The 24,669-nt window shown below is 48.2% G+C and overlaps 1 protein-coding gene across 3 annotated transcripts in view; it reads right to left on the bottom strand.

Moving 5' to 3' along the window:
- LOC119383724 (solute carrier family 45 member 3) overlaps positions 1-24,669 on the bottom strand; it is a 130,555-nt gene that overhangs the window by 15,514 nt on the left and 90,372 nt on the right. For 2 of the 3 annotated variants that reach the window (XM_049412638.1, XM_049412639.1), the window contains exons 2-4: positions 10,041-10,245; positions 3,204-3,443; positions 2,245-2,403 (exon numbers count right to left, since the gene is read on the bottom strand). In XM_049412638.1, coding sequence (XP_049268595.1) covers positions 2,245-2,403; positions 3,204-3,443; positions 10,041-10,175 — 534 coding nt within the window. In that variant the 5' untranslated portion in view covers positions 10,176-10,245. Of the gene's footprint in view, positions 1-2,244; positions 2,404-3,203; positions 3,444-10,040; positions 10,246-19,863; positions 19,883-24,669 lie in introns of those variants that run through there. The other variant, XM_049412640.1, reaches the window with a different exon arrangement.

Here is a 24,669-nt window from a genome sequence, read left to right on the forward strand (position 1 = left end):
GCGCAACACAATTTATATTGTGGTATAGGCAAAACACAATTTGAACACGTGCAAATAAAGCAAGATAAAACATCGAGCACAGTGCAAAACACGAATGTGACCGAAGGCCAGTACCCCATTGATCGGCAGATTGCGCTTCTCTCACACGTAATAAGATCGTTAGGCCGGTTCCGTGCATTAATGTGGCAATGGAGGGCGTATACATCACCATTAGGCTGCAGTGAACGCGCTTTATTCGCCGACAATCGACTCAAACCGCCTACGACGAAGTGCCACTGCGTACATTTGTATACGCGCCGCCGACCGATTATCTACACAAATGCGGCGACGGTGCTGCCACTATAGCCCGTACTCGCGGCAAATAGCCCCGTTTAATGTGGATGCACCAACGTTGCCGCGTGGTGGTACATCTTCATCCCTACGACTAACGTCCATTCTCAGTTGATTCAAGAAACCTTTGTGGTAGCTGTAGCAGTCAACGGTGAAAGCATAATCCGAGAAAGCGGCGTGACAGCCAGAAGAGCGTCGCTGATTGGACGCAGAATCCGGGCTAAGGCCGCCATCCCGCCGCATGTTAAAGAGTTATTGAACACCACAGCGGGACTAGAGGGAAACGCAACGCGCGTCGAGTCTATCTAGCCCGGCCGTGATTTTGTAGCGTTAGCTACACTTGCCTAGCCGGAGCAGGTTTCGCGGGGGTCAGCATGAGCCGTGCTGCGCATGCGCTCGCGACTCGCCGCTGCTGCTCTGCGCATTCGAGTAAGGTGACGTCGTAGCCATGGCGCGCGCAGCTATTAGATGCGAAGTATCTTAAGGCGGAGCTCAATCCGGTGGTGGTGTGCGGCGTGACCACCCTTACTGTGCATGCGCATACCCTCTCCACACACCTCCTCTCCACTCCCCCTCTCCATTCCTCCTGTCATCTACCCTCTCCCATTTCCCCTCTCCACTCACTCTCCCCCTTCCCCTCTCCATTCACCCTCTCCCCTTCCCCTCTCCACTTCCCCTCTCCACTTCCCCTCTCCCCTCCCCCTTTCCACTCTTCCTCTGAAACGCGGGCTAGACATGCCGAAATTCTCTCCTGCGCAACGCCGCGATGAGCTCGAGCGCATGCGGCGTTGCCCCTTCTCTCTCCTTCTCTCTCCTCTCCTACGCTGCCCCCTCTCGCCCGCCTGTCGACCGCGTTCCCCGCTCGCCCTGTGAGAATTAACGGCCAGGCTAGATGGAAGATACGACGCGCGTAGCGTCGCTCTTCGCGTTCCACGACGCGAGCTCGGTAGCATGCCCAACGAACGCCAACGGAACGCGATCGTGCAAGTGCTCCGGCTACGCATCTACTCATGGTCCCCTTTAGCATGAAATGGTGTATTCGCCTTCGCTGTGCAGTCGCCGTCTGACAGTGCGCTGGTGCCGCTTGATAGCGCCTCTGACTGGCGTTTGCAGGTGGGTAACGCCATGGAGAAGGAAAGCGCAAATGCTGCTCAACGGCGCAGAAAAGCCGAGAAGCTTATGTCATGGGATCCCGAAGTAGTTGCCTGGCAATTAGCGCGTCAGCGTAAGAAGAATGAACAGAGGAACGCTAAACGTGCTGCGGAAAGCTAAACGTGCTGCGGAAATCTGGAAAGCTCAGAATAATCAGCTGAACCTTTGCTAACGCTACGTATATCCTGGCATAGCCGAGCTAAGCCACTGCAAATTTTTTATCGGAGCGAGTGTAAGCGGGGAACGCGGTATTACAGCCGGCTGAGGCAGGCGCGCGTCGCAAAGCTATTTTTGGTGTAGATGAATGCTATGAGCGAGGACGCCGCTTGGGGTAAGGTCGCCACCTCGCGGTATGTTAAGGCGTTGACATAATCGCACTTCTCTTGGAAACACGCCGAATGGGACGGACGCGCAGCAACGACGCGTTGCAGGAGCTAATCGTGGAGGCCACGGTCATGATGCATTACTTTACTTTACAGCTCCCAGAGGGCGACACCACCCCGTCGACCAAGAGCATTGTGGAGGAAAGTGCGAGATATAAAAGGCGCGTTTGTAAAGCCTCCAAAGTGCGTGACCGTGGCGCAGTGGACAGCGTGCCCGGTATCTGTTGTCACGGACCGAGAGGTCGTGGGTTCTATTGACGGAAGTTGTTTCTTTACCATCTGCTCATGTGCATTTTTTCTACGTCATTTCCGTGACAGAAATACGCCACTGAAATCTTGGTGGAACCCGGCATAAAACACTTTCGTGTTAAAAACTCACCTGTCCTGCGTTTCCCAGGGCCGTGTCGGTCCAGTCGAGTGCACTGAGCAGGTACCCGAACAGGCCGCCCAGCGAAAGCGAGAACGAGTACACCGAGAATCCGTAGTCCACATCCGCCACCAGATCGTACAGCAGCGACTGAGACGGGTTCAGCAGCGCCTGCAAATGCGCCGTTGGCATAAGAGCCTATAAAACGAGCATACATGCCCAAACCCTTACAGAAATAATGCACGATAGTGCAATGGCTCTCAAGCGACATTGTCAATTGAAACAACTCGACCTTTCATTCGAATAAGCATTGGGGATTAATCTCTTTTATGACTGAGATATTGGCTCGTTTGGCCAGTTGAAGCGATTCTCCAAAATCTACACAAGCCCAACAGAATCTTGCTGTTTTCCTTCATTATTTACTATGGTCTGCTATTCGCAAATCGCACGCATATTTCGCTCCGTGGCTAAAAAACTCACAGGGTCCCTTATGCATTCTCCAAAAACCGCTCGAAGGCGAAAGCCATCTTCTTTTTCTTCTTAGTCGATGCATTGATCCTCCCCGTCCCCCTGCGAAAGCTTTCTGCGCCTAACATGGTTTTGCCCTGCCTCCGGGATCGCAGAAATTGCAAGCTTTCTGCTCTTCAGCTGATTTTGCACTGCCTCCGTGATCGGCCACTTTTCACCACTCGAGATGTCATGTGATGACGTCCTCAGGTGACCTCACATTATGTAACGTCATGATGACGTCACAAATTAACGTGATCTGTGACGTCATTATGGCGTCATATGGTGACGTCATCACGTGATATTTTTTGCATCACCCGTCTTGACGCCGCCGACGTTGGAGGCCGACGCCGACGGTCAATTTTTGCGTTTGGTGAGGCATCTAGGCCTTAAAAATCAAGGAATTTTTTTTTTTCAGATTTTAAGGTATCCGCCGCGTTTCGCATTCGACTATAGTCTCTCACCTGCGTCGCGAAATCAAGGACAATGGTGGCCACCGCCAGCACGGGGCCGTGCGCAGACGGGCCGAAGATGAGGTCGGCGAACGCGATGGCCGCCAATGCCAGGCCGAGCAGCGCCCCGAGGCCGAGCAGGAAAGGGCGCCGGCGACCTAACCGCGAGCGACACCGGTCGCTCCAGGCTCCCACGAGCGGCACGCCCAGGATGCACAGGAAGGGGCCCATTCCCAGGATCACGCCGCGGGCCTGCAAAGGACGTGGGCGCAGTTCCGTCACTCTTTCATCAGGATCGCCACGCACACAAAGTAAGAAATCAAAAATAAAATTAAGCCGAAATAAAGGAAGCGATTGAATGACCGAGTGGCTAAAAGGACAAAGAGCTTGACAAACTGGTAATCGCACAATTTCATGTGGTATATTCTAGCGGTACCTATATTACCGAACCGCTAGCGCTACAGTATTACCGTTCGGTGTTATAGTGTACACGATACAAGGTTTGTAGTAGAGCGAGTGGCTCGATACGAACAGTAACGTGATGAGATGATTATTGCTGGTAATACAGGTCTTGCAGAATAAATTGTTACATGCCGACCTCGACAGTACAGTACGGCGCCGTACTTATCGAACGATAAACGAGCCCTACTAAAATTTATAATTGCGATGTCACCTTCTGCGACAGGGTATCAAGTCTTTCCATAGGCGCTGCACCCCCTCTCCCTCTCTGCTCCCCCTCACCCTTTCTCTATCTTTAAAACTCCCCGATCCCTTTCCGTGTAGCATACCAGCTTTTTCTAGGCTATTGTTAATGTTCCTGCCTTTCCTTTCTCTCCTGTTCCTTCCTTCCTTCAACAGGTGCTGAGAATTTCTGCACATATGTAGCTTTCGCCCAAGAGTCCATAAAGCAACTTACAGAAAAATCCTAGCAGTGGTTCAGTAGCACACTGACCTTAGTCGCCCTTATCGTAAAAAGAAAAGAAAAAACGCGTACCCATAACCCTGCACGCTAAAAAAAAGACATGAATGGCCCGACTATGTAAAGATATAAGGCAGAATTGGCGCCCCCCTTTGGATGATTAGAGGAGGTGGCTGTCACTCTTTGTCATCTTTTATTTGTAATCTTTATTTTACTGACGTATATCCGTGACGGAAATACGTCAGTGAAGTCTTGGTGGACATAAAACACTTTCGTCATAAAAAAACCCATCCTTGATCCCTCCGTCATAGGAATTGGTATAACACGAAAATGAGCCGTGTCTTCACAGAAGTAGTCGATTGTTAGATGCGAAGTATCTTAAGGCGGAGCTCAATCCGGTGGTGGTGGTGTGCGGCGTGACCACCCTTACTGCGCATGCGCATACCCTCTCCACACACCTCCTCTCCACTTTCCCTCTCCCCTTCCCCTCTCCCCTTTCCCTCTCTCCACTTTCCCTCTCCCATACCCCTCTCCCCTCCCCCTTTCCACTCTTCCTCTGAAACGCGGGCTAGACATGCCGAAATTCTCTCTGCGCAACGCCGCGATGAGCTCGAGCGCATGCGCGTCCCCTCCCATTCTCTCTCCTCTCCTACTCTGTCCCCCTCTCGCCCGCCTGTCGACCGCGTTCCCCGCTGGCCTGTGAGAATTAACGGCCAGGCTAGATGGAAGATACGACGCGCGTAGCGTCCCTCTTCGCGTTCCACGACGCGAGGTCGGTAGCATGCCCAACGAACGCCAACGGAACGCGATCGTGCAAGTGCTCCGGCTTCGCATCGCCTCATGGTCCCCTTTAGCGGAAGATGGTGTAATTTTTTTAGTGTACATTGATATAAGAGAGCTTGCACAATGCCTGTTGGTGTTTGGCAGTTACAGCACCATTTGAAGTGGATGCCCCTATGTTGACGCCTAGTAGCACTTCTCCAGCCTGACGACTAACGTCTAAGATCGTGATTAAACCTTTGTGGTAGCGGGGATAGTTAACAAACACCTAGACACAGCTGATGGTCAATTCTACGCAAAGGTGGCATGCACCGTACACTGACCAGAGGGAGCTGCGTTGCTCGCACTGGCCCGTCCCAAGTTCGCTGGCATTGGCCGTTAGGGGCACGCAGAAAACAGACGCGCGAACGCGTCCCCCGTGTACCCCGGCCGCATTCCGCCCACTCATTCAGAGAGGGAGACGAGCACTTCGCGTTCCATTTTGAGCAACCCCGTCTCATTATTGCGTTTTTTGTCCGCTAGGTTTTGCGTTCTGGCGCTGAAGTCGCACTGGAAAACTCGACTGTACGGTGCCTATAATAAACACTCGTAGTACTCGATATGCACTCATTCAAAGCGTCGTCATTTGAGGCTAGAAGTGCCAAGATGTGCGTTCACTAGGGTAATCTGCACCTGTGTCCACACAGCGATTCAGGAACGCGAGAGGCGGAATTGGAAGTTTAAGCCGTGAACGCGGAGGGCGTTAGGCTTTCCGCTGGCGCGTCTCTCGCTTCACCAAAGCACTCAATGCGCGACATTCGCCCGTCGAGGTGATGCATATAGACCACGGCCGCTACATAAAAAAAAACAGGTGTGCATAGACTTTCTAGGGCACTAATTGCAGCAGCTTTATTAGTCAGTCGGTGCTATCCCACTCGAAGCAGTAGGCGCCAGATAAACACTAGTGCGTCCGCTATTTGCTTGGGACGCTAAATGCTCGCTCAACTCTTTAGCGTGGAAAACATGGCAGTACCCTCGGAGTGACGGGTGCCCGCTGCGTGTCGTGCTTCTGCCTTCGAGAACTCGCAGGTTCACAATAAATGATGCTGCTGGTTCGCCCTTCAGGTATTCTTGCTTCGTTGATAGACTACGGACGGTAAGACAGCGTTGTTTTCGATACCGATGCTCAGGATAGCGCACTCCTATGTCTAACGAAAGCGTCCCTGAATTTCTGTAAACACTCGTGAGACTGCAGCAGACGCTAGTGCCGCACCATTTGTTTTCTTAAGAATTGTTTATGTGCTCTAATTGTTTTGAACCTAGAAGGAGGTTTAAAAAAGATGGTTGGTCCCTCCATCATAGGAATCGGAATAACACGAAAGTAAAGCGTGCCCTTATAGAAGTAACTGAATGTTTACTGTACATTGATATAAGAGAGTTTGCACAATGTATATTGATGTCTGGTAGCTATAGCACCGTTTAACGTGGATGTACCCACTTTGATGATTGGTGGTACATCCCCATCCCGACGACTAACGTCCATGTTAAATGATTAAACAAACTTTTGTGGTAGCTGTAGTAGTTAACGGTGAAAGTGTAATCAGACAACGAGGTGTGATAGCCAGAAGAGCGTCGCATATTGGACGCAGGACTTGGTCGCCATCCTGCGACATGTTAAAATGTGATTGAACACCACGGCCGGACTTGGAAACGCAAAGCGCGTCGTGCCGCCCCGGTAGCTCGGCCGCGATTTTTCTTGAGGCGAGCGCGTGAGCGGGGAACGCGGTGTTACAGCCAGGTGAGGCAGGCGCGCGTCGCAGAGCTATTTTTGGTTTGGATTAGCGTGATGCTATGAGCGAGGCCGACGCTTTTACGACGCTTGGGCTAAGATCGCCACCTCGCGGTGTGTTAAGGCATTGACAAAATTGAACTTCTATTGAAAACGCGCCGAATGGGAAGGACGTGTAACGCGTTGCAGTTGTTAATCGTGGAGGCCACAGTAACGACGAATTACTTTACTTTACCGCTCCCAGAGGGCAACACCACTTCGCCGACCGGGAGAGGGGTAGATATAAAAATCACAGCATATCCACGGAGTGAATGATGATGAGTGGGCGAAGCTGCGGAGGTTCATCGGTAAACCGTGAATCTTCCGTGAATTCTGCCCAGTACATCATCACCGACGTGAGATCGGGCGCGTTTATACTAAAGGTTCGATGAGTTATGACGACTTGCAGCTCACTTTAATTTTACATGTACGCTGTAATTTTCATTGTTTAAAAAAGCATTGCTTTAGAAAACATCTGGCGTCTTTCGTTAAGCAGCTGGCGTCTTTTCGTTTTGCTTTAGAAACATCTGGCGTTCTTTCGTTTTGCTTTTAGAAAACATCTGGCGTCTTTCGTTGGTTTATTTCATCAATCAACGGCGCTTTGAACAAATTTTTTATTGTTTAATCACGCACAGGAGAAATCTCGCCAAGCACAACCTTGGAGGTAAACAATGGCTGCTAATGGGAATGAGAGACAGAAGAAGTCGGCTTTTAGCTAACACTTACACTTCTACTTCTACTAACGTTTCCTACTGGAACATGCCAATGGCTGCTAATGGGGAATGAGAGACAGAAAAATTCGGCTTTTAGTTAACGCGCACGCTGCGAATTTTTTATTGTTCAACAACGCACAGGAAAAATCTCCCACCGGCACCACCTTGGTGGTCAAGATCTGGTACTAACGTTACGACTGGTTACGCACTACGAGGGACGAACGGGTGCCGCTTTAAGGAGCTTCGCCCCTAAAAGGCGCGTTTGTAAAGTCTCTAGAGTCTGTGACCGTGGCGCAGTGGATAGCGTGCCCGGCATCTGTTGTTGCGGACCGAGCGGTCGTTGGTTCGATGCCCGTTGACGGAACTTTTTTCTTTGCCATCTGATCGTGTAAACTTTTTCGACGTCATTTCCGTGACGGAAATGCGTCACTGAAGTCTTGGTGGAACCCGGCATAAAATACTTTCGTGTTAAAAAAAATTCTGGAGTGGAAGCTCTCGCAAAGGCTTGCCAACAAAAGTGAAGCCAGCTTTTGTCCACCAAAGAGCTCGGAAACATACTCTTTTCTGGTGATGCCTACTTATAGATCAAATGGCTTTGATGTGTTAGTGTAAACACTACGTTAATTATAAAATAAAACATCGTTCTTGCCAACAATAGTAACCCGTCGACAGGAGTAGTGGCGATTGATCTCCAATAAAATTTGCCATGAGTTTGTGGCTTATTTACAAAAACTAGTAACACAAAGACACACTTGGAGCAGTATCGGACCCGTAAAAGTTGCCATATTAAACTCGTCTGGCGTGCGAGGAAAACGCTCGCTTTCCTTTGCCAAACGCCGATGGTTTATCGTGCCCCTACTAAGATGGCGGGAGCAGCCGCCATCTTTTAGTGGGCACGGCTTTACTCTTGCGCAATAATCACCACTCCAACCCACTAACAGCGTACGGTGTACCGAGCCAATCCGTTTTTGGAGCTGTGACGATTGGCGCGCAGATGGCGCAGGGAAATTTAGCGCTTTGCTGCGCGTTTTTGTTCTACGTTGTACTAAAACTCTTTCGAATAGCGCGTTACGCTGTTTTTTTAGCTAGCGGAACACGCTAAGGTTAACGCAAGCGTTTTACGCTATACTAAAACTGTTTAATATTACACCGAAAGGCTGCGTTGCGCTAAACTACCGAAGCGCTCCCTGTCGGCGCTCGTTTGTGTCACGACGCAGTACTTTACTGCACCGCTCCCAGAAGGCGAAATGCAAAGACACCGGTGTTAGGTGCGCGTTAGGAAACCCCAGATGGCCAAAGTTTAATCTGGAGTCTTCCACTACGGTGTGCCGATAAGTCTCATTGCGTTCATGCACGTAAATTGTTTTTTTTTTTTTTGTTTTTTTTGGCGTCGTCGTTATCGTTGCTGCTGCTATAGAAATGCACTGCAATATATGCAAATCTTTACTTCATCACTGCATGACCTATGAGCATTCGAATTTCTTGCGCAATCTCTAGATGCTGTCGACTCGTACATGAGCAGAATAATTAAAAAAAAAAAGAAAATGGAAATAGAGGAAACGAAATTCTATCGCTAAAATTAGGAGCTCCGGAACCATGACAACGTCAGGTTCCTGCGCCTATCCCGCAGGCAGCCTGAATTCCAGCGTTTGTAAATGGTGACTGCATTGAGAAGTAGTCTGCATGTTTTCAACTGTATGCGTCGAAACGGTGGTGTGCGTTTACATCCTCGTGCAGCGTTGATGGTTACCAACTGAAAGGTCACAACCGGAGTTGCCAGATTCTACCGAGCTAACAAGCATATATTCCTCACAAAAGAAGCCGCCCCCCCCCCCCAAAAAAAAAAAGAAAAAGCGGCGCGACTTTCACGAAGAAGTTCAAAAGAAGCGGAAATTTAATGAATTTTCCCATTCTTGCAAATATTTTAAATTGTAGTAAAAAAATGACACTCATGTACGAAGGGGAGTTGCAAAATCACTAATTATTTTGTACAGCGAAAATATGTGCAGCTATGAACGAAAGTACATATTTACTTTTAACATTGTCTCCAGGGTAGTCTTCATTCGGTTGAATGCGCGTTTGCCAGTGGATGATTAACGTCACTTGTTGATTACCCGAACGTATGTTTGACTTCAACACTCAACTACTCAAAGTCATCGACAAACGCGCTATTATTGAACGACAAACGCGCTATTGGTGAACGTGCTGATCCACAAAATAACTACAGTTGTTCGAAAAATGCAGATAAGCCCAAAAAACGCAACAAGCGACAGCAGAATTCTGCAAGCGAATCGGCGAAAGAAGAAGCCCAAATCGGCTTATTTAGGCGAAACTGGCAACTCTGGTCACAACGTAATCATACGACATATTGTCACGACGTCAGAACAGAGGTCGCAACGCGCAGGTCGGTCTTTTTAATACCGCGCGCCAGAGACTTCTTTGCCCTTTGTGCCGTCTGTATAGAGCATATGCGTATTTGCGTTGCCTGTCTCGCAGCGTGCACGCGCCAATATTATGGTAACACGTCAGACTGTCCGCAAACGACGTCGAAATGCGAAAGAACAATGTGAAAGCTGTGTCTTCAGAAGTGCGTAGCACGGTCTGTATGAAAGCAAGGAAGTTTCGGTCACCTTTTCCGAGAATCCGGCCTTTCTCAGCATGGGCGGCAGGTAAACGAAGCATCCGCAGGCGCACAGGTGCGCCCCGAACGCCACCAGGTTGATGCCCACGGTCCAAGGCAGCTGTCGCCATGACCGGGAGCTCATCGCCTCCGGCGGCACGCTACCTTCACTGCTTGTGGTAGTGGCGGCGGTGGCGGTGGCCGTGCCGTTAGTGCTGCGCAAGAGGAATCGAAAAAAAAAAAAAAAACGTGTGTTATATGTCTCGTTGAACGGAGCGAACGCCACTCAGTCAGTGGACAGTATATTTGCGACGTGATCTCAATAAGTAAACAGTTCTTTGTACGTTTCATTGGCGAGGTTCTTTGAGTGATGCATAGTGTTCTCACGACGTCCGTTCGTTAAGTGAGCCACAACATTTAAAATCATGCAGATGTTCCTCGTTCCAATCACCACGATGCAGCTGTATGTTATGCATAACGCTTGAGCGTCAGGTGCGCGCCAGGTGTTCCGAGTTGAACGACCGCTTTTTCATTGACGAATGGTACATGTTGAAAGAAGTGCAAAAAAAAAAAAATAAAACGGCTATTTACGAGCGCTGAATAGAGTGTGGGGCCATCATGCATCACTGAGCATACGAATCGCTAACTTCACCAGCAAAGCCAGTAGTCTGTTTTGTTTTGTTTTTTGACATTGTGACTAGCAACCACTACAACTGTGTCCTTGTTCTAAATGTACGTCATAGCACGACGTGAAGGTCGTACTCCGTGTGCAGATAAAACGGAAGGAACGGGGTTCGTTAATGAGTACTTGAAATGCTTCCATCGCAATAAACGGCGCGAAAAACGAGAGGAGGCACAAAGACAGGATTGACAACAAGCGCTGACTTTGAACTAAGTGTTTTTTTTTAATCAGAAAAGACGGGCATATACACAAAGCACATGACCGTACAGCGCGTGGACCGAAACAAATTTGCCGACCCTCGCTGGCGCCAATTCCAGATCGCACTCATGGCACACTCTCCATGATATCCCAAGAGACGATATTTTTTTTTATCTTTATACTTATTGTCAAGCTTTTCTGTTTGCATCGTCTCGATATTTTTTTATTTTTTTTACCCGCTGTTTATTGCGATGGATTCATACTAACTAGCCCAGCTAACCAAATGCCTGTCATGCTTGTCAGGCGGCACAGCGAGTATGATACTCCAAGTGAGTATGTTGAGGAAAGAGGTGATATACAGACAGTCGGTCGCAAATACTGAATATACACGGAGCACGACACAACACTGAAGAAACTAACGTATAACAACTTCAGAAGTGCTTTTGCTGCGTGTAAAAGCATAGGCAGTATACTTCCATCGAGAGATAACGCTTCTTAGCCCAAGACATTATTTTATTTGGTGACTTCAGTTCGTAAAAAATGCGGAACACCTTACGTAACCACGTGTATGTTATCGCTAAAGAGCATATTTGCTGAGGTCTATCTTTCAGCTCAGTCTGTCTGCCCACGCAATGGTGAACGATATCCGTATTTCTTCATAAAGCATGCTGATCAGCATGAATCAAACGAGGCAACGCTACAGAACGAATGTTTCAGTTAAAGTGGCATCGTTATTGTCAGAAAAACTGCTTCTCTCGAAAGCGTTTACGTTGCTCTCTCTCCTCCACATACAAAGTTGGAGGAGAATGCGCGAGTGTGCGACTTCCAGATTACTCATACCATCATATTACGAATGTTCACCTTTATGCCTCCGTTAAGTGACCATACACGGTAAATGTACAGCAAACTGCGGTGAATTCAAGCTGCGGCCACAGACCGACGCTGCGCAGTACGCTGCATAGTAAATACAGTGCGTCTTGTCGTACGACGTGTCTTCTGGCGCGCACATGTAGGTAGCGAAATGCCTTTGCACGGAGCCGCCCTCGTCACCTGTACACCTCGCACATCGCGCATACAGGAGCTGATATTGTTGGGAGATAGACGTGAGCATAACGCGTACCCAAGCAAAAGAGAAGGCACATGAAAGCTTCGCTTTCGTACCAATTTTCGAGAGCGAAACTCTCTTGTCCCTTCCGATCAACAATGTTAATGACAGAGCGCTTTGTTATAGATTAGAGCTTAACTCTTTGTAGCTTACAGCCAACGAAGTTGCGCAAGTAAATGTTTCTTTTTTGCGTATATGCAATAATAATACATGCGAAAGTGTTAATGAACCGAAAACCTGGTAAATTTAGCTTTAGTTCTAGAAGGAAACAAGTGTCCACATATGTGGACGCTGGGAACACCGGTTACCACTAGGTCCATCATTCTTCTTCATTCGTACATGGGAACTCTGCTTGCAGACGGCTCTGTTTCAACCATTAATCGTTATCATCATCACTACTTACCATAATAAACGCCTTCATCATCAGTTCAACGCGTTCATAATTAATATCATCATCATCATCATAAACGTTCACGTGGCCGCTATTGCTAATGGCTTTGATTCAAGACTTTCATCATCGTCGTTCATTATCGCCGTCATCAACGCGTTAATCATGCTCAACGCTTTCATCATCGCCATTATTATCACCATTCAAGGCCCATTTGCTTACCCACAGCTATAATTCAGCGTGTACGTCATCATCTTTATCGTCGTTGATCATCATTACGAATGCGTTCACGGTTACGTTTCAAACGGAACGCTCTCATCATCAGCAGTAGCATTGTTCAAGAAGCCTTTTCTTGTTGATGGCTCTGCTCCAGCGCGCTAATTATCGGTGCTCTCCGAATCGGAACATTCACTTCCGCTAGTCAGCTCGAAAATTATGGCATGTATGACTTGGTCACTTAATCCGCGTCCCGAATAAAGCAAGTAAATTCTATACATAACTTCTAAAAGGCGTATTTAGCTATATTACAGATAGTGCTTTGTGCAGAGCAGCACGGCGACGAAGTGGGCCCTGCTGCCATGCTGCGTTCTATCAGCTTCTTACGCGAACTCGGTATGTCTGGCGCCCACAAACGTGGACGCCGCAGCGACAACTCAATTGACGAAACTTAGTCGGCCACAGTGCAACAGAACTCACACAAAAACAAGATATACCCCTACTTTTCTCGAATAAAGCCGAATAATTTAGAAACCCCTACGGATTTAGAGTGAATTTATCAAAAAAAAAATGTAGGCGTACACCTCTATACAGGTGACTTGAGAAGAACGTAAGTGTTCTGTGCGCACTTATCGCTGTTTGTTCACGGAAGCGGACACATATAGATGTTTTTGTGAAATGCTGAAGTAATATTGACATTTCAAATCGATTTTAAGCAAACGCGTTGGCTAGCTTGATCCCACTTCACTGATATGTTTTGTCCAGATATGTGGACGCTAGGATACGAAGGGCTAATTATTTTTTTGGTTGCAAGCAGCTGTATACGTCTTCTTCACAGCACGAAGAGTTATTTAACTTTGCCACTAAAAAAAATATTAATCTAAAAGGTATACAATATACTCTGGCATTAACAATGTTGTACGTCACAGCCGATGACAATATACATACTAAAATAATGGATAACGAGAGAAAAAAAAAACATTTCACGAAAGGTGCACATATTCTTCAGTGATTAGCATAAAGATACGCATTTCGTTCGAGATCATTCACTTACTATGACACGTGTGCTTGTTTGTGCGCAGGCGTTCGCTTGTTCTCGCATATTGAGTGTTTTCCTGAATAAACGATTATCCTCGTTATTCAGCGTCGACACTGTCGCTTTCGCGCGCGCGGGTGCGTCGACACGGTTTCGTTGCTCACGCTGCGTTAGGAAATTGAATCCGCAACAGCAAGCTCGCTCGAGCGTGTGCTCGTAATCATTACGTTTAACGACAGCACATCCGCAGTGAGGTCAAGGTGGACTTATTGCGCACATTGAAGCGCAACAATTGGAATATCACGAAAGCGCTAGATCGCCTAACGACACGGATAGAACGCTGCCTACATGAAACAATAAGAAAGTTTTCACCGCTTCATTGCTTTTTGCCGTTTCGCCACGGTTCTCTGGCTATTTTCTAAAGTACACGACAGTTTTATTAGCGGCGAAGCCAATAATAATATAATAACATCTGGGGTTTAACGTCCCAAAACCACGATATGATTACGAGAGACGCCCTAGTGGAGGGCTCCGGAAATTTCGACCACTTGGGGTTCTTTAACGTGCCCCTAAATCTAAGAACACGGGCCTCAGACATTTTCGCCTCCATCGAAAATGCAGCCGCCGCAGCCGGGATTGGATCCCGCGACCTTCGGCTCAGCAGTCGAGCGCCATAACCACTAAACCACCACGGCGGGGCAGCGGCGAAATCAAGTCGATATATAAAAGAGCTTAAGAAAATCGCAAGCAAAGCTTTATTTAGCCGACAGTAAGCTGGCGCTTGTGTAGCGTCAGCACGTACGCGCACAGTGTGAGTCTTGAAAGGCGATTGTATTCGAGAGGCCACCGACCCATTGCTCACATCACTTCTTCTCACTGATTCTGCGAATGCGTTTATATGCATGTACTCATTGTGACTGACTATATTATTGCGATAGCAATTATATGGACACTCGAGGCGCATCGCTACCATAACTTTCAACGTCATGCTTGGTATAATGTCCAAACCGATGACATCGCCACGCTAGTCGTATGAACCTCTGTCAGAGTGAAAACGTGAGAGAGTTGCCTACGCTCGCGGCTCAAGCGGAAATGAGACGCGCCGGTCGTCTCTGTTGCGCAAGAGGAGCATGGTGGGGTGCCCAGGGGAGGGGGCTGCGTGGATCCGGTAGGAAGCGCGTGCCTTTTTTAAGTGCGAAGCATTTCTTTTTTGTTGTTTATTCATATTGACTGATTGCATACACACAATAATGTCCGGACCCATAGCCTTGGCGGCTAGTTTGGGGTCCAATAAAAAAACGGACGTAAGAAGAACAGGGTACGTATTATTGTACGAGACAAATTAAACAAACGTGACAAACGAACTTTTAAGCAACCAGCTGAAGTTCTGTTCAGTATGGCACCATCTCCAGGGTTGGCAGACATCGTAGCCGGCGCGCCCACTGTGCGGACAGTTTCACAGCAATGTGGGCCGCTCCCGTACATAACGCGCGTGACGTGTTCCCAGTCTTCGCACCTGTACACGTTTATGAAATTCTTTTTAGCTGCGAAGCTGCTTAAGTGTTTCACATTTGCGCGTATGCTTACCAAAAAAAACACTATCATCATCACAAACGGCCTGGTAATGCATTGCAAAGCCTTAGGATGCTTCATGCGCAACAGACAGTGTGTACGCGACATGTAACGCGTAATCACCTGACATGTTCGCGCAAAATCACGTAACACTAGTCTCGTGAGGTGTTTCCGCCAAATTCACGTAACAGTAGTTACGTGACATCTCCTCGCCAAAGTCACGTAGCACTGACCACGTGACATGATCCCACCCGAAAAATCACGTAACACTAGTCGCGCGACATGTTCCCGCCAAACCTACGTCGTTTAAGCGGTGCAGAGCCACGGGCTTGTCGTGGCAGCTTCTTCCTCGGGAGTCCGAACACCAGCTCCACGGTTGGTTTTAGCTAGCACAATTAGTGCAAGCTGCGCGCATTTTCTTTTTGTTTGCACCGATAACCTTTTTGCACTACTTTTATTCTGTTTTTAACGCCTGTTCCAGTAATCTGCCCTATCCCATCTTCCACAGCGCTTCAAAATAAGCCATGCGAAGTTTTGATGACTACAAAGCAATAAACGGCCTTAAAAGAAAATACCTACATTCACCTTTATGGTGTGCAGTCTACATTTCTGCAGCATCAATAAAAAAAAAAAGAAACGCCAGCTGTTAGCGCCGTGTTGTGTGCACTCTTTGGGTATGTGATCAGATTGCTCAACGATATAATATACTCCCTCCAATGTCGCAAACTGTAGTTCACCTAGACGTAACTACATCGCCAGTGTAGCGGAACCAATCAACGCAATCAGTTTAACCGCAGTGACTGCTCAAAGGTTGCGTACAGTCGCTTCAACGTGCAACTTTCTTTTCGCTTTTTATTGCCTTCCGCAGTTTAGCAGAGGTCACTGCAGTTACATTCCATTGCGAGGAAAACAAGTTTTACGTCACATAACCATGGTATGACTGACAGACACGCCGTTGCGGTGGACTCCGGGTAAATGTTAACCAGCTGGGGTTATTTAACGCGTACCTAAATCAACGTACACGCGTGTTCTCGCATTCAGCTCTCATCAAAATGCGGGCCGCCATGGCCGGGGATCCGATCCGCATCCTCGGGCTCAGCAACGCAACGCGGTTCCTCTGTATGCTACCACGGCGACTCCATTGGGATGAGACGAAACGTGGTTACGTCCGTGCGCGGAGTTCAACGTGCACGTTGAAGCGACTGCACGCAACGAGAAATGACGAACTCCACGCATCCCAGCGAAGCTGTACACGGATGAAGTTTCGTGTATTTTTTTCGTGTCCATGGATCAAGAAGAAAAATTAAGGCAACTTTGCACCAAGCCTGAAGGAAGTGCGGAGCTGGGCAGCCTTGTTTGTTTCTCTTCGGCTTTCTCTTTCTTTCTTTCTTTCCTCCTCTCTTCCTCTTTTCTCTCTCTCTCTCTCTTAATCAGGAGCGAAACTGCTTAGGCCCGCACCCCGCCGTCGCCTTCGAAGCTCCCTGTTGGCAGCAATCCTGACTGTTGGCAGTAACGTTGGCAGTAATCCTGACGTCGCGAGAAGCTGGCATACATGCAAACTTCACAGGCGCGTATCCTCGTGTCTATCGGCTTTGTTTTCTCGCTGAGAATGCCTCCAGTGGCACCGAGCGTGATCCTCGCGTTACCAAAGCAAATTTATCTATTTTTATATTGCTATCCAACCACAACGTAAAAAGACGCCGCAAACGCATTAAATAATTTGGCACTGTGAACTACGGAGTCTGTAGATTGTGAACCATGTCTCTCCTTGTGGCGTTCCGCAAGACCGTCATTCAGTGCAACCTCCTTATGTCAGACTGACTATTTAGTTCCTAAGAAAAAAACCGAGTGGGCATTGCGTGCTTTGACGTTTTTCTTTCTTTTCTCTAATCTCTTTAAAAGACTGTAAAGCGAAACACGGTGAGTTTAAACCGATATACTATTTTTTTTTAGAATTACACTGCCACTAATTTCTACCTTGACTGTTTCGTCAATAGAAGACAAGACGAAGGTCAAAGTTTAATTGTTTATTTTGGCGCCCAAATCACTGCTGCACTTGAATGTCAGTGCGACGTGGGAGGTTTCAACGTTTCCTTCGTGTGTTGGCCACATGACTCAATAAAATTGCCTGAATCTTAGTATGTTAAGTCGATGGCTTCCCTAGAGCAAAACAACGTAATTCTTTACCACTAAACGATTACTATGTAGATCCTAGCAGACGACTTCGAAATCTACGACCTCAGGGCAAAGTCACCACTTGTTCTTTTTTTTTTTCTCGGCCACCAAACGTCTGCGAATTGCAAGAGTGGTATTACTGGTATTAAAAACGCCATCCGACTAATGCATGAAAAATTGTTTTCCTCTTTAGTGCGCTTTAAGATAACTTAATTAACAAACCCAAACACTCCTCCCCCCCCCCCCCTAAATTCGCTTCGTACCCTTCGAAATAATTCCATTCAAAGCTACGCTCAGATAAGAACATTCCTATGTGTGACAGAAATGGTTTTCTGCGCAATACACAGCGATCCAGCTCACATGAATGCTGCCGTGGTCATAAAAATGAGAACGTGGGTTACATTCTTGTGGAATGCGTAAAGTACGCAAATGAAAGAAAGAAGTTCGGGGAAAAAACTCGCAAGTTTGAACAGACGCACCCTCACATTACAGAAATTACTTTGATCGTGGCCTGGAAAGCATCTTCAGCAAAAGGCCAACATCTTCTCGAAAGACTTAGCAAACAATGGACTAGACAAACGCGTGTGATGAACTGCTATGATGAACTGCTATGGGAAGTGATTTGTTAGTCCGTATACTGTGGGCACAACTTGGACAGATATGCATGCGTGTGAACGTAATATTGCAAAGCGAACTCCTCCAAGCGAACTGTCCATTGCCATGTTATGTTCTTTTAATGACGAAGCTGTTTAGCAAATCGTTCCTTGTCCAACGAAAAAAAAACTATCATCATGATAAACGGGTATGTGTCACAGGAATTGGGTAAATCCCACTACTCGCCACTGGTCCACTAAAAATTCAGACGTGCACAGCTCGCGCCTAACCATGCGCAGCCATGGGTCGCCCGAAGCAAAATCGCATACTCCCGAGGAAAAAGCCGCGATCTGAGAAGAGAGGCTTTCCGCTACGCGAGAACGAAACCGATGGCGCCGAGAAGGCTGCGGTGGTGGTGGGTGGCACGACTTTGCATTCTGCCTTCAAACTGACCCGCTCTAGTACGCCCGATGGAGGTTTGAGCATAATAAGAGCAGCATTTTGGGCAAGTTGGTGATTCATAACTTCAGAACGACTGCGCAACGAAAAAAAAAAACCACGGACGTGTTTTTTTTTTCGTTTTTATTTTCGTTGCGCAGTCGTTCTGAAGGTTTGAGCAGCCGCGACTTGACTTCGTTCAGGCTCAACAACTTTGCAACCAAATTCAAGCCAAGTTCCACTACCAATACAGCGAAGTTCGAGGCAAGTTCAACCTCGCTACAGCCAAGTTCAAGCCAAGTTCAACCTCGCTACAGCCAAGTTCCTCCTAGATATAGCAATAAATCAGCATAGGAGCGGCGAGCTTCGCTGCGTATCGATATTTGCGCGGCATAATGCAAGCTTTGAGACATCTTTTATTTGTTTCAGTTTGCGATGTTTTTCTTGTTTGTTTTTTTTTTCGCTACTTGTTCATTTTTGTTTTTGCGTAACCTTTTTCTTTTTTGCGCTGCAGAACTTATTCAAATAGAGTAGCCGAGGGGACTTAAACCTTATCTCCACAGCAAGCCAGCTAGAACGAAACTGAACAGAACGGCCACTTCTTATTCTCCGTGACACGAGTAACGCACGCCATTTATGTAATGTCGTAATGGGAGGGCCTAACAAGTTGTTTACCACAGGGAATTGTTGTGACAACTGCGACGGCGCGCGTGAGCGAGGAAAACAAAAACGTCATAACGAGCTTGGAACTAGCTGTCACACAACAAATTCTGCGTCGACTCACTGGGTTGAGGCTGCAATGACTGGGACGTATACGCCAGGTTCTTTTCCTTGGAAAGTGAAGGAATCCTCCGGTATATTCTGACTCGTTTCAGTCGTCAACGGCTTAATTATGCAGCTAATTAGTGCGTACACGCTTTTAGTAGTGTAACGTCGGCAAATGACACCCTAGACGTTCTCGCTTCACATTTAAGCTGCGGCGCCTTGGAAGTGAAATAACTAGAAAAAAAAAGTGCAATGGGAGCTTCACAAAACGCGGGAAACAGCTTAGTGCACGATTTGCGCGATGCTCCGATTTGATGACGTCAATGCAACACGAACCACCAAAGTTGGGGAAAGTACGCACGAACACAAGCGCTCACTATGAACAAATAGAGTGTTCCGAAACCCACGTCATATATTGCACTGATGAGGCAACGATGGCGGCGCTGCGAGCGGCGCTCCGGTGACGTCAGCAGGAGGGAATCAGTGAATCTCATTCATTCAGAGCATCAGTCTAATTCATTGAGGTAGTTTTCTTTCAGCACACATTAACACATAAGCAAGTGCACGCGATTCGTGGGCTAGAAGGGGTGCAGAGTCGGTATTCGAAGAATAAACGCGACCGAACGACGACGGTTGCACGACACACACGCATCGCGACGCTCACCTCTTTTGTTAGGGTCAGTGGCTTTCATTGGTTCCGCGGCAACGCGCCAACAGGCAAGACCGAACGAATGTCAGCTGACATCGCCGCCGGGCCTCCGAAAACGGCACCAGAGGAGACGAATGTACATCAGAGACCCCACGTGACGGACTAGTTGGTCTCACTCGTGCACGCGCTCGAACATGCGAGCAACTGTTACGAGACCGCGTGGCGGTGACGCGCGAGCGTCATGCAAATGAGCAGCGCACGACTCAGAAGTAGCCAACGCACAGCCGAAGCGAGAGGCTGCATAGAAAAAAACGAGCGATGTCGCAGACGCGAACACGAAAGAGTCGCGAGCCGCCTCCTTTTGAATCTGGAGTAAAAAAAAAAAAAAAGAAAGCGTCGCAGAAGCAGGCGCGCGCGCTGTCCCCGCGTTCAAAGCGCCGGCGTCGGCGTCGCGCACACAGGCGAGCGACTGCGAAAGAGAAAGCGCGCGAGCAGAGCCAGCTGCTCGCGTTGGAAACGATTTTCATGCCGACGGTCGCCTCCATTCGTATCTCTTCACAGTTTCGGAAGCCGCAGCAGCAGCGAGTGGAGAAAACAGCGGCCGTTGCGAAGATTCCCTCTCCCAAGATGTACGGCTTCGTTCAGAAAAAAGAAAGTGCACCAGTTGTTCCCTGTCACGTGACGGTGAAATCTCGCTGCAGAATGCACCTTTCGGTATAGAGACTTCACGAAGCGTAAAGGCATACCGACTTCTACCTAAATTTGTAACTGAACGCGTCAGCAAAACTGAAGAAAGAAATACGAAGGCGTCCGCCGCGGTAGTGCAGTGCTCGGCTGCCGGCCCGAAACACGCGGGTTCGACACCGGCCTCAACGGTCGCAGTTCGATGTAAGCGAAATGCTAGAGACCCGTGCACTCAGATGTCAGTGCACGTTATACAAAACGAGGCCCTTGCAACCTCCGGAGCCTTCCATGCTCTACGGCGCGATTATGTCACATAAAACCCAGGATTTATTTGAAATACGAAGGCCCAAGGCAATCGGAATAGAAATAAACAACGCGTGAGAAAGCGCGGGTCATACGCGTTTCGCCGCTAAACAAATCGAGATGAAACATTTAAGTAACTCAGCTATGCATGCTCACTCCGCTCATCACTAGGCAAGCGTCGTAATCTATAAAACAAAGCTTGTATTTTTCTGCTTTGACATTTATCAGGGCGCACGCCCACATGATGTGGTGAAGATCGACAGTACCTGCGTGTAATTTACATTCTGCTGTATGTAGCGCTCCACAGAAGTGACCATGTACCACAGTGTTTGAAAATGCCGCCAAAAGCGCGAGGCCTGGCCGCCGCATAACGAAGAAGACGGGCCCTCCCACTCCCCGGCAAAGAAGAGAAGGGACCCGTACACTCCTCTCCTCCCTAAACACAATCTTGGACAAAAATAATGTTCTTCTTCTACTACTACTACTACTACTACTGCTACTACTACTTCTACCACTACCACTACTACTACTACTGTCAGCGGGGACTCGAGTTCACACGGTCGCTATGTTTACAACGGGCCTCGAGTTCCCGCGGTCGCTGTGTTTACAACGTGCGTCGAGTTCACGCGGCCGCTATGTTTACAACGTGCGTACATGGAGCCCAAACATAGACGATGGGCTAAGGTCCGGGAGGCGCTGGCTGCCGCTCGAATTCACCTGGAGCATTTCGGCCCCGCACAAGAAACAACAAAAAGTGTGACTGCGAGCCGGGAATGCGCAGCAACGCCTCACCCGAGAAGAGAGAGAACCGAGACACGAGCGGCGTCGGACGCAGCTGAACGAGCTCCAGCACCGAATCCCGTTTTGTCCTTTCGCATGTAACCCCGCCGTTTCACTTGTAATTTCAGTTCAATACAGCTTTCTTCTTTAAATCGAACTTGCCTTATATCCATCATTTGGTCACCGCTGACACTACTACCACTACTACTACTGTTTTGACAGTAATGCTTACAGCCATGTTTCGTGATCTTCCGCGCCTTTTTCATCTGAGACTCGCTTACGCCGTCTCAAGTTCGCGCTAAAGGGTAAAAACTTCGAGTACGCTATTACATTCGAATATTTCAAATACGAAGTATTAGCCTATTAGCCTTACATTCAGCACGAGGTCGTGCAACTTCAAGGAGACGTGAAACGCGGGAACCAAAATATCTGCCGTAATTGAGACCGCAACGTGCCCCCCAGCGCGTATACACAGTGCGGAGGCGGGCGACGTCGTACGAACACATATCCGCACGCGGTCCGGCGCCGCACAGTCCAACGTGGTCCTTAATATACGTTTCGCCCGCAATCCACGCCGCGAACCCGAGCGTGGGCGCCGCTTCAATCACGCCCAGACCATCGACTCCTAAAAGTTGGCTTTCACCGCATCTCCTCACCTTGCAAAAACTCGGGCCGACACGATAAGCTCCCTCTCCACTGCAGGCTCCGTGAGTATGATCTACGGGCGTCCCGTAGACTGCGTAATGCCGGTAAATGGGAGAGGTCTGCACGTCAAATGAAGTTCTTTGCCACGCGGCGGCCGAACGAGAACCGGTCGGTGCCTGAAGGCACTCGAAAAAAAAAAAGAGTAAAAGTGGTGTATCAAACTAGAAAGAGAGACACATACATATGAGTGCACCGCGTGCGCCTTTGCTATCCATTAATACTTGTCCCCGGTCGAGTTGGAGCAGCTGCTACTGTACTGTCGACGCTGCCATCCCACACGATAAAGAAGTGCGTGGGCAAAGCTATGCGAGCGTGGCCGCCCTGCACGAACTGACCGGCCGTAGATCATGCGGGCCATGGTCAGGCATGGACACTGTCTCTATATGTTTGCCGCAATGGAACCGTGGTTACGGTGTTGTGCTGCTGACTTTTCCGTTTTTCTTCTATTTCCCCACCATATTACATGACCCCAAGGTTGTTGGTTCGATCCCGGCCGCGGTGGTCGCATTTCGATGGCGGCGAATTGCTAAGGCCTGTGAACTGTGCGATGTCTGTGCACGCAAAGAACATCACATGGTCGAAATTTCCACTGCGGCGTGCTTCATGATCGTATCGTGTTTTTGGCACGTAGGGCCGCAGATATTATTATTATTGAACTGTCACTTTATTGTCCTGGTCGCCAGAACTGAAAGGCACGTAGAGTGTTCGGCAAATTCACCACGCTGTACGAAAATCATCACGTTATCAGAGCACCTTATCTGCTTTTGCCGTTGCGTTCGCAAATCGGCCTGCAATCAGTGTTATTTCGTATCAAGATAAAAGGGCCAGCTGTCATCAGTGACTGCTTACTTGGTCTTTTTCCTCAGAGCGTAAGAAAACGGAACGCACACAGACACACACAAAAGATGAAGATTCGGACACAACAAGATACTGAATAACGCAATCACGTGTCGTTAACACGTCTGAATGCTTGGCCTCACACTAAGCAGCTAAGATGCTCGCTTTGGTGAATTGGCCTATAAATTAGCGGAAATGAATTCAATTGAATGAATGAATGACTGAATAGACAGTACCTTTATGCATAGTGGGGTATAACAAACGATTCCAGTTTTGCCACTGGAAAGCTTAGATCCCGCTTTGAAAGAGACGCGCCGCAATGTGCTAAGTAATCGAAACGGAACATGTCCTTTACAAGCATCTCTTGCCGAGCAGTGTGCACGATACGGCGTGTCCTAGATCCTCCTTGTCGTAGATACGCCTTGCGTGTATGCAGCTACGCTGACGTCGGAGGCACTATTCCAAAATTGCGTCATAAAATTCACCCGCGTTCTGTCGAGCTATACTCACTTTCACGCAGAAGCACGCCGGAATTGCATCACACACACACACACACGCGAGACAGGTAACGGGCATAAATAATCGAGGGTGGTATGCAAATACTGCCAAATGCATAAGAGCGCAGCGAGACAGCTTTCATGCAATCGCTTTCGTGCCGGCGCGAACGGCACCCGATGCTTTTTTTTTTCGACAACGAGCTAAGGCATACACGTTGTGCCTCGAAGAAATAAAATGTGAAAACACACTTCCATGTGAACGTTAGCAATGTACAAAGACATGACAGTAACGAGGGCGTGTAATGTATCTATAAAGATGAGCGAGGTGGGAAATTTCAAGTCTCCTATAGGTTAGACAGCAACATTGCAAAGCTTGCGCTATACTTACACAGAATACCTCAATGGGGACGGATAAACAAAGAAGCACACTGTGTCGTGCCGCACGACAGTTCCTGTACTATTAATGCCGTTTACCTTTTATTTTTATTTTTATTTTTCTGCCAGGACGCTAGGTAAGAAAAGAGTTGATTCGCGTTTTTGTGCGCACCTGCGAACTTGTTAATCTGACTGAGGTCTTTCGCAGAGGCAAGCCGCAACAGCTAACGAGCGAAAAATGTTTATCAGCAGTGGCAACCGTTCCATACCGAGACCGGCCGGTGACTTCTATAAAACCCGTTGCATGCGGCTCATCGTGTTCGTTAGCGAAATTCCCCAGCCGTAAGACTGGCGCCTCTGTAGTGTCACAAAAAAAAACAAAAAAACACTATATTGGGTTGACATCGTGTCAGCACGTGTTCAAAGGAGTGAGTACAAGCTTTCTTTCTTTTTCATGCCACATCTAAGCAACTTTTCCTGCCAAGAACACAATACTTCGTTTCTATGCGGTCATACGACGCACTCGTTAGCCCGCTCCAAAAGCTTCAGCTTCCGAAAATCAGCACTTCATTACGGCGCACATGAAAGCTAGAAAGTTCACTGTTGCCTTCACACGGGATGTATAGTTACGGTTCGGGGC

This window comes from Rhipicephalus sanguineus, chromosome 2 (assembly GCF_013339695.2).
Source record: "Rhipicephalus sanguineus isolate Rsan-2018 chromosome 2, BIME_Rsan_1.4, whole genome shotgun sequence".
Classification (NCBI taxonomy): domain Eukaryota; kingdom Metazoa; phylum Arthropoda; class Arachnida; order Ixodida; family Ixodidae; genus Rhipicephalus; species Rhipicephalus sanguineus.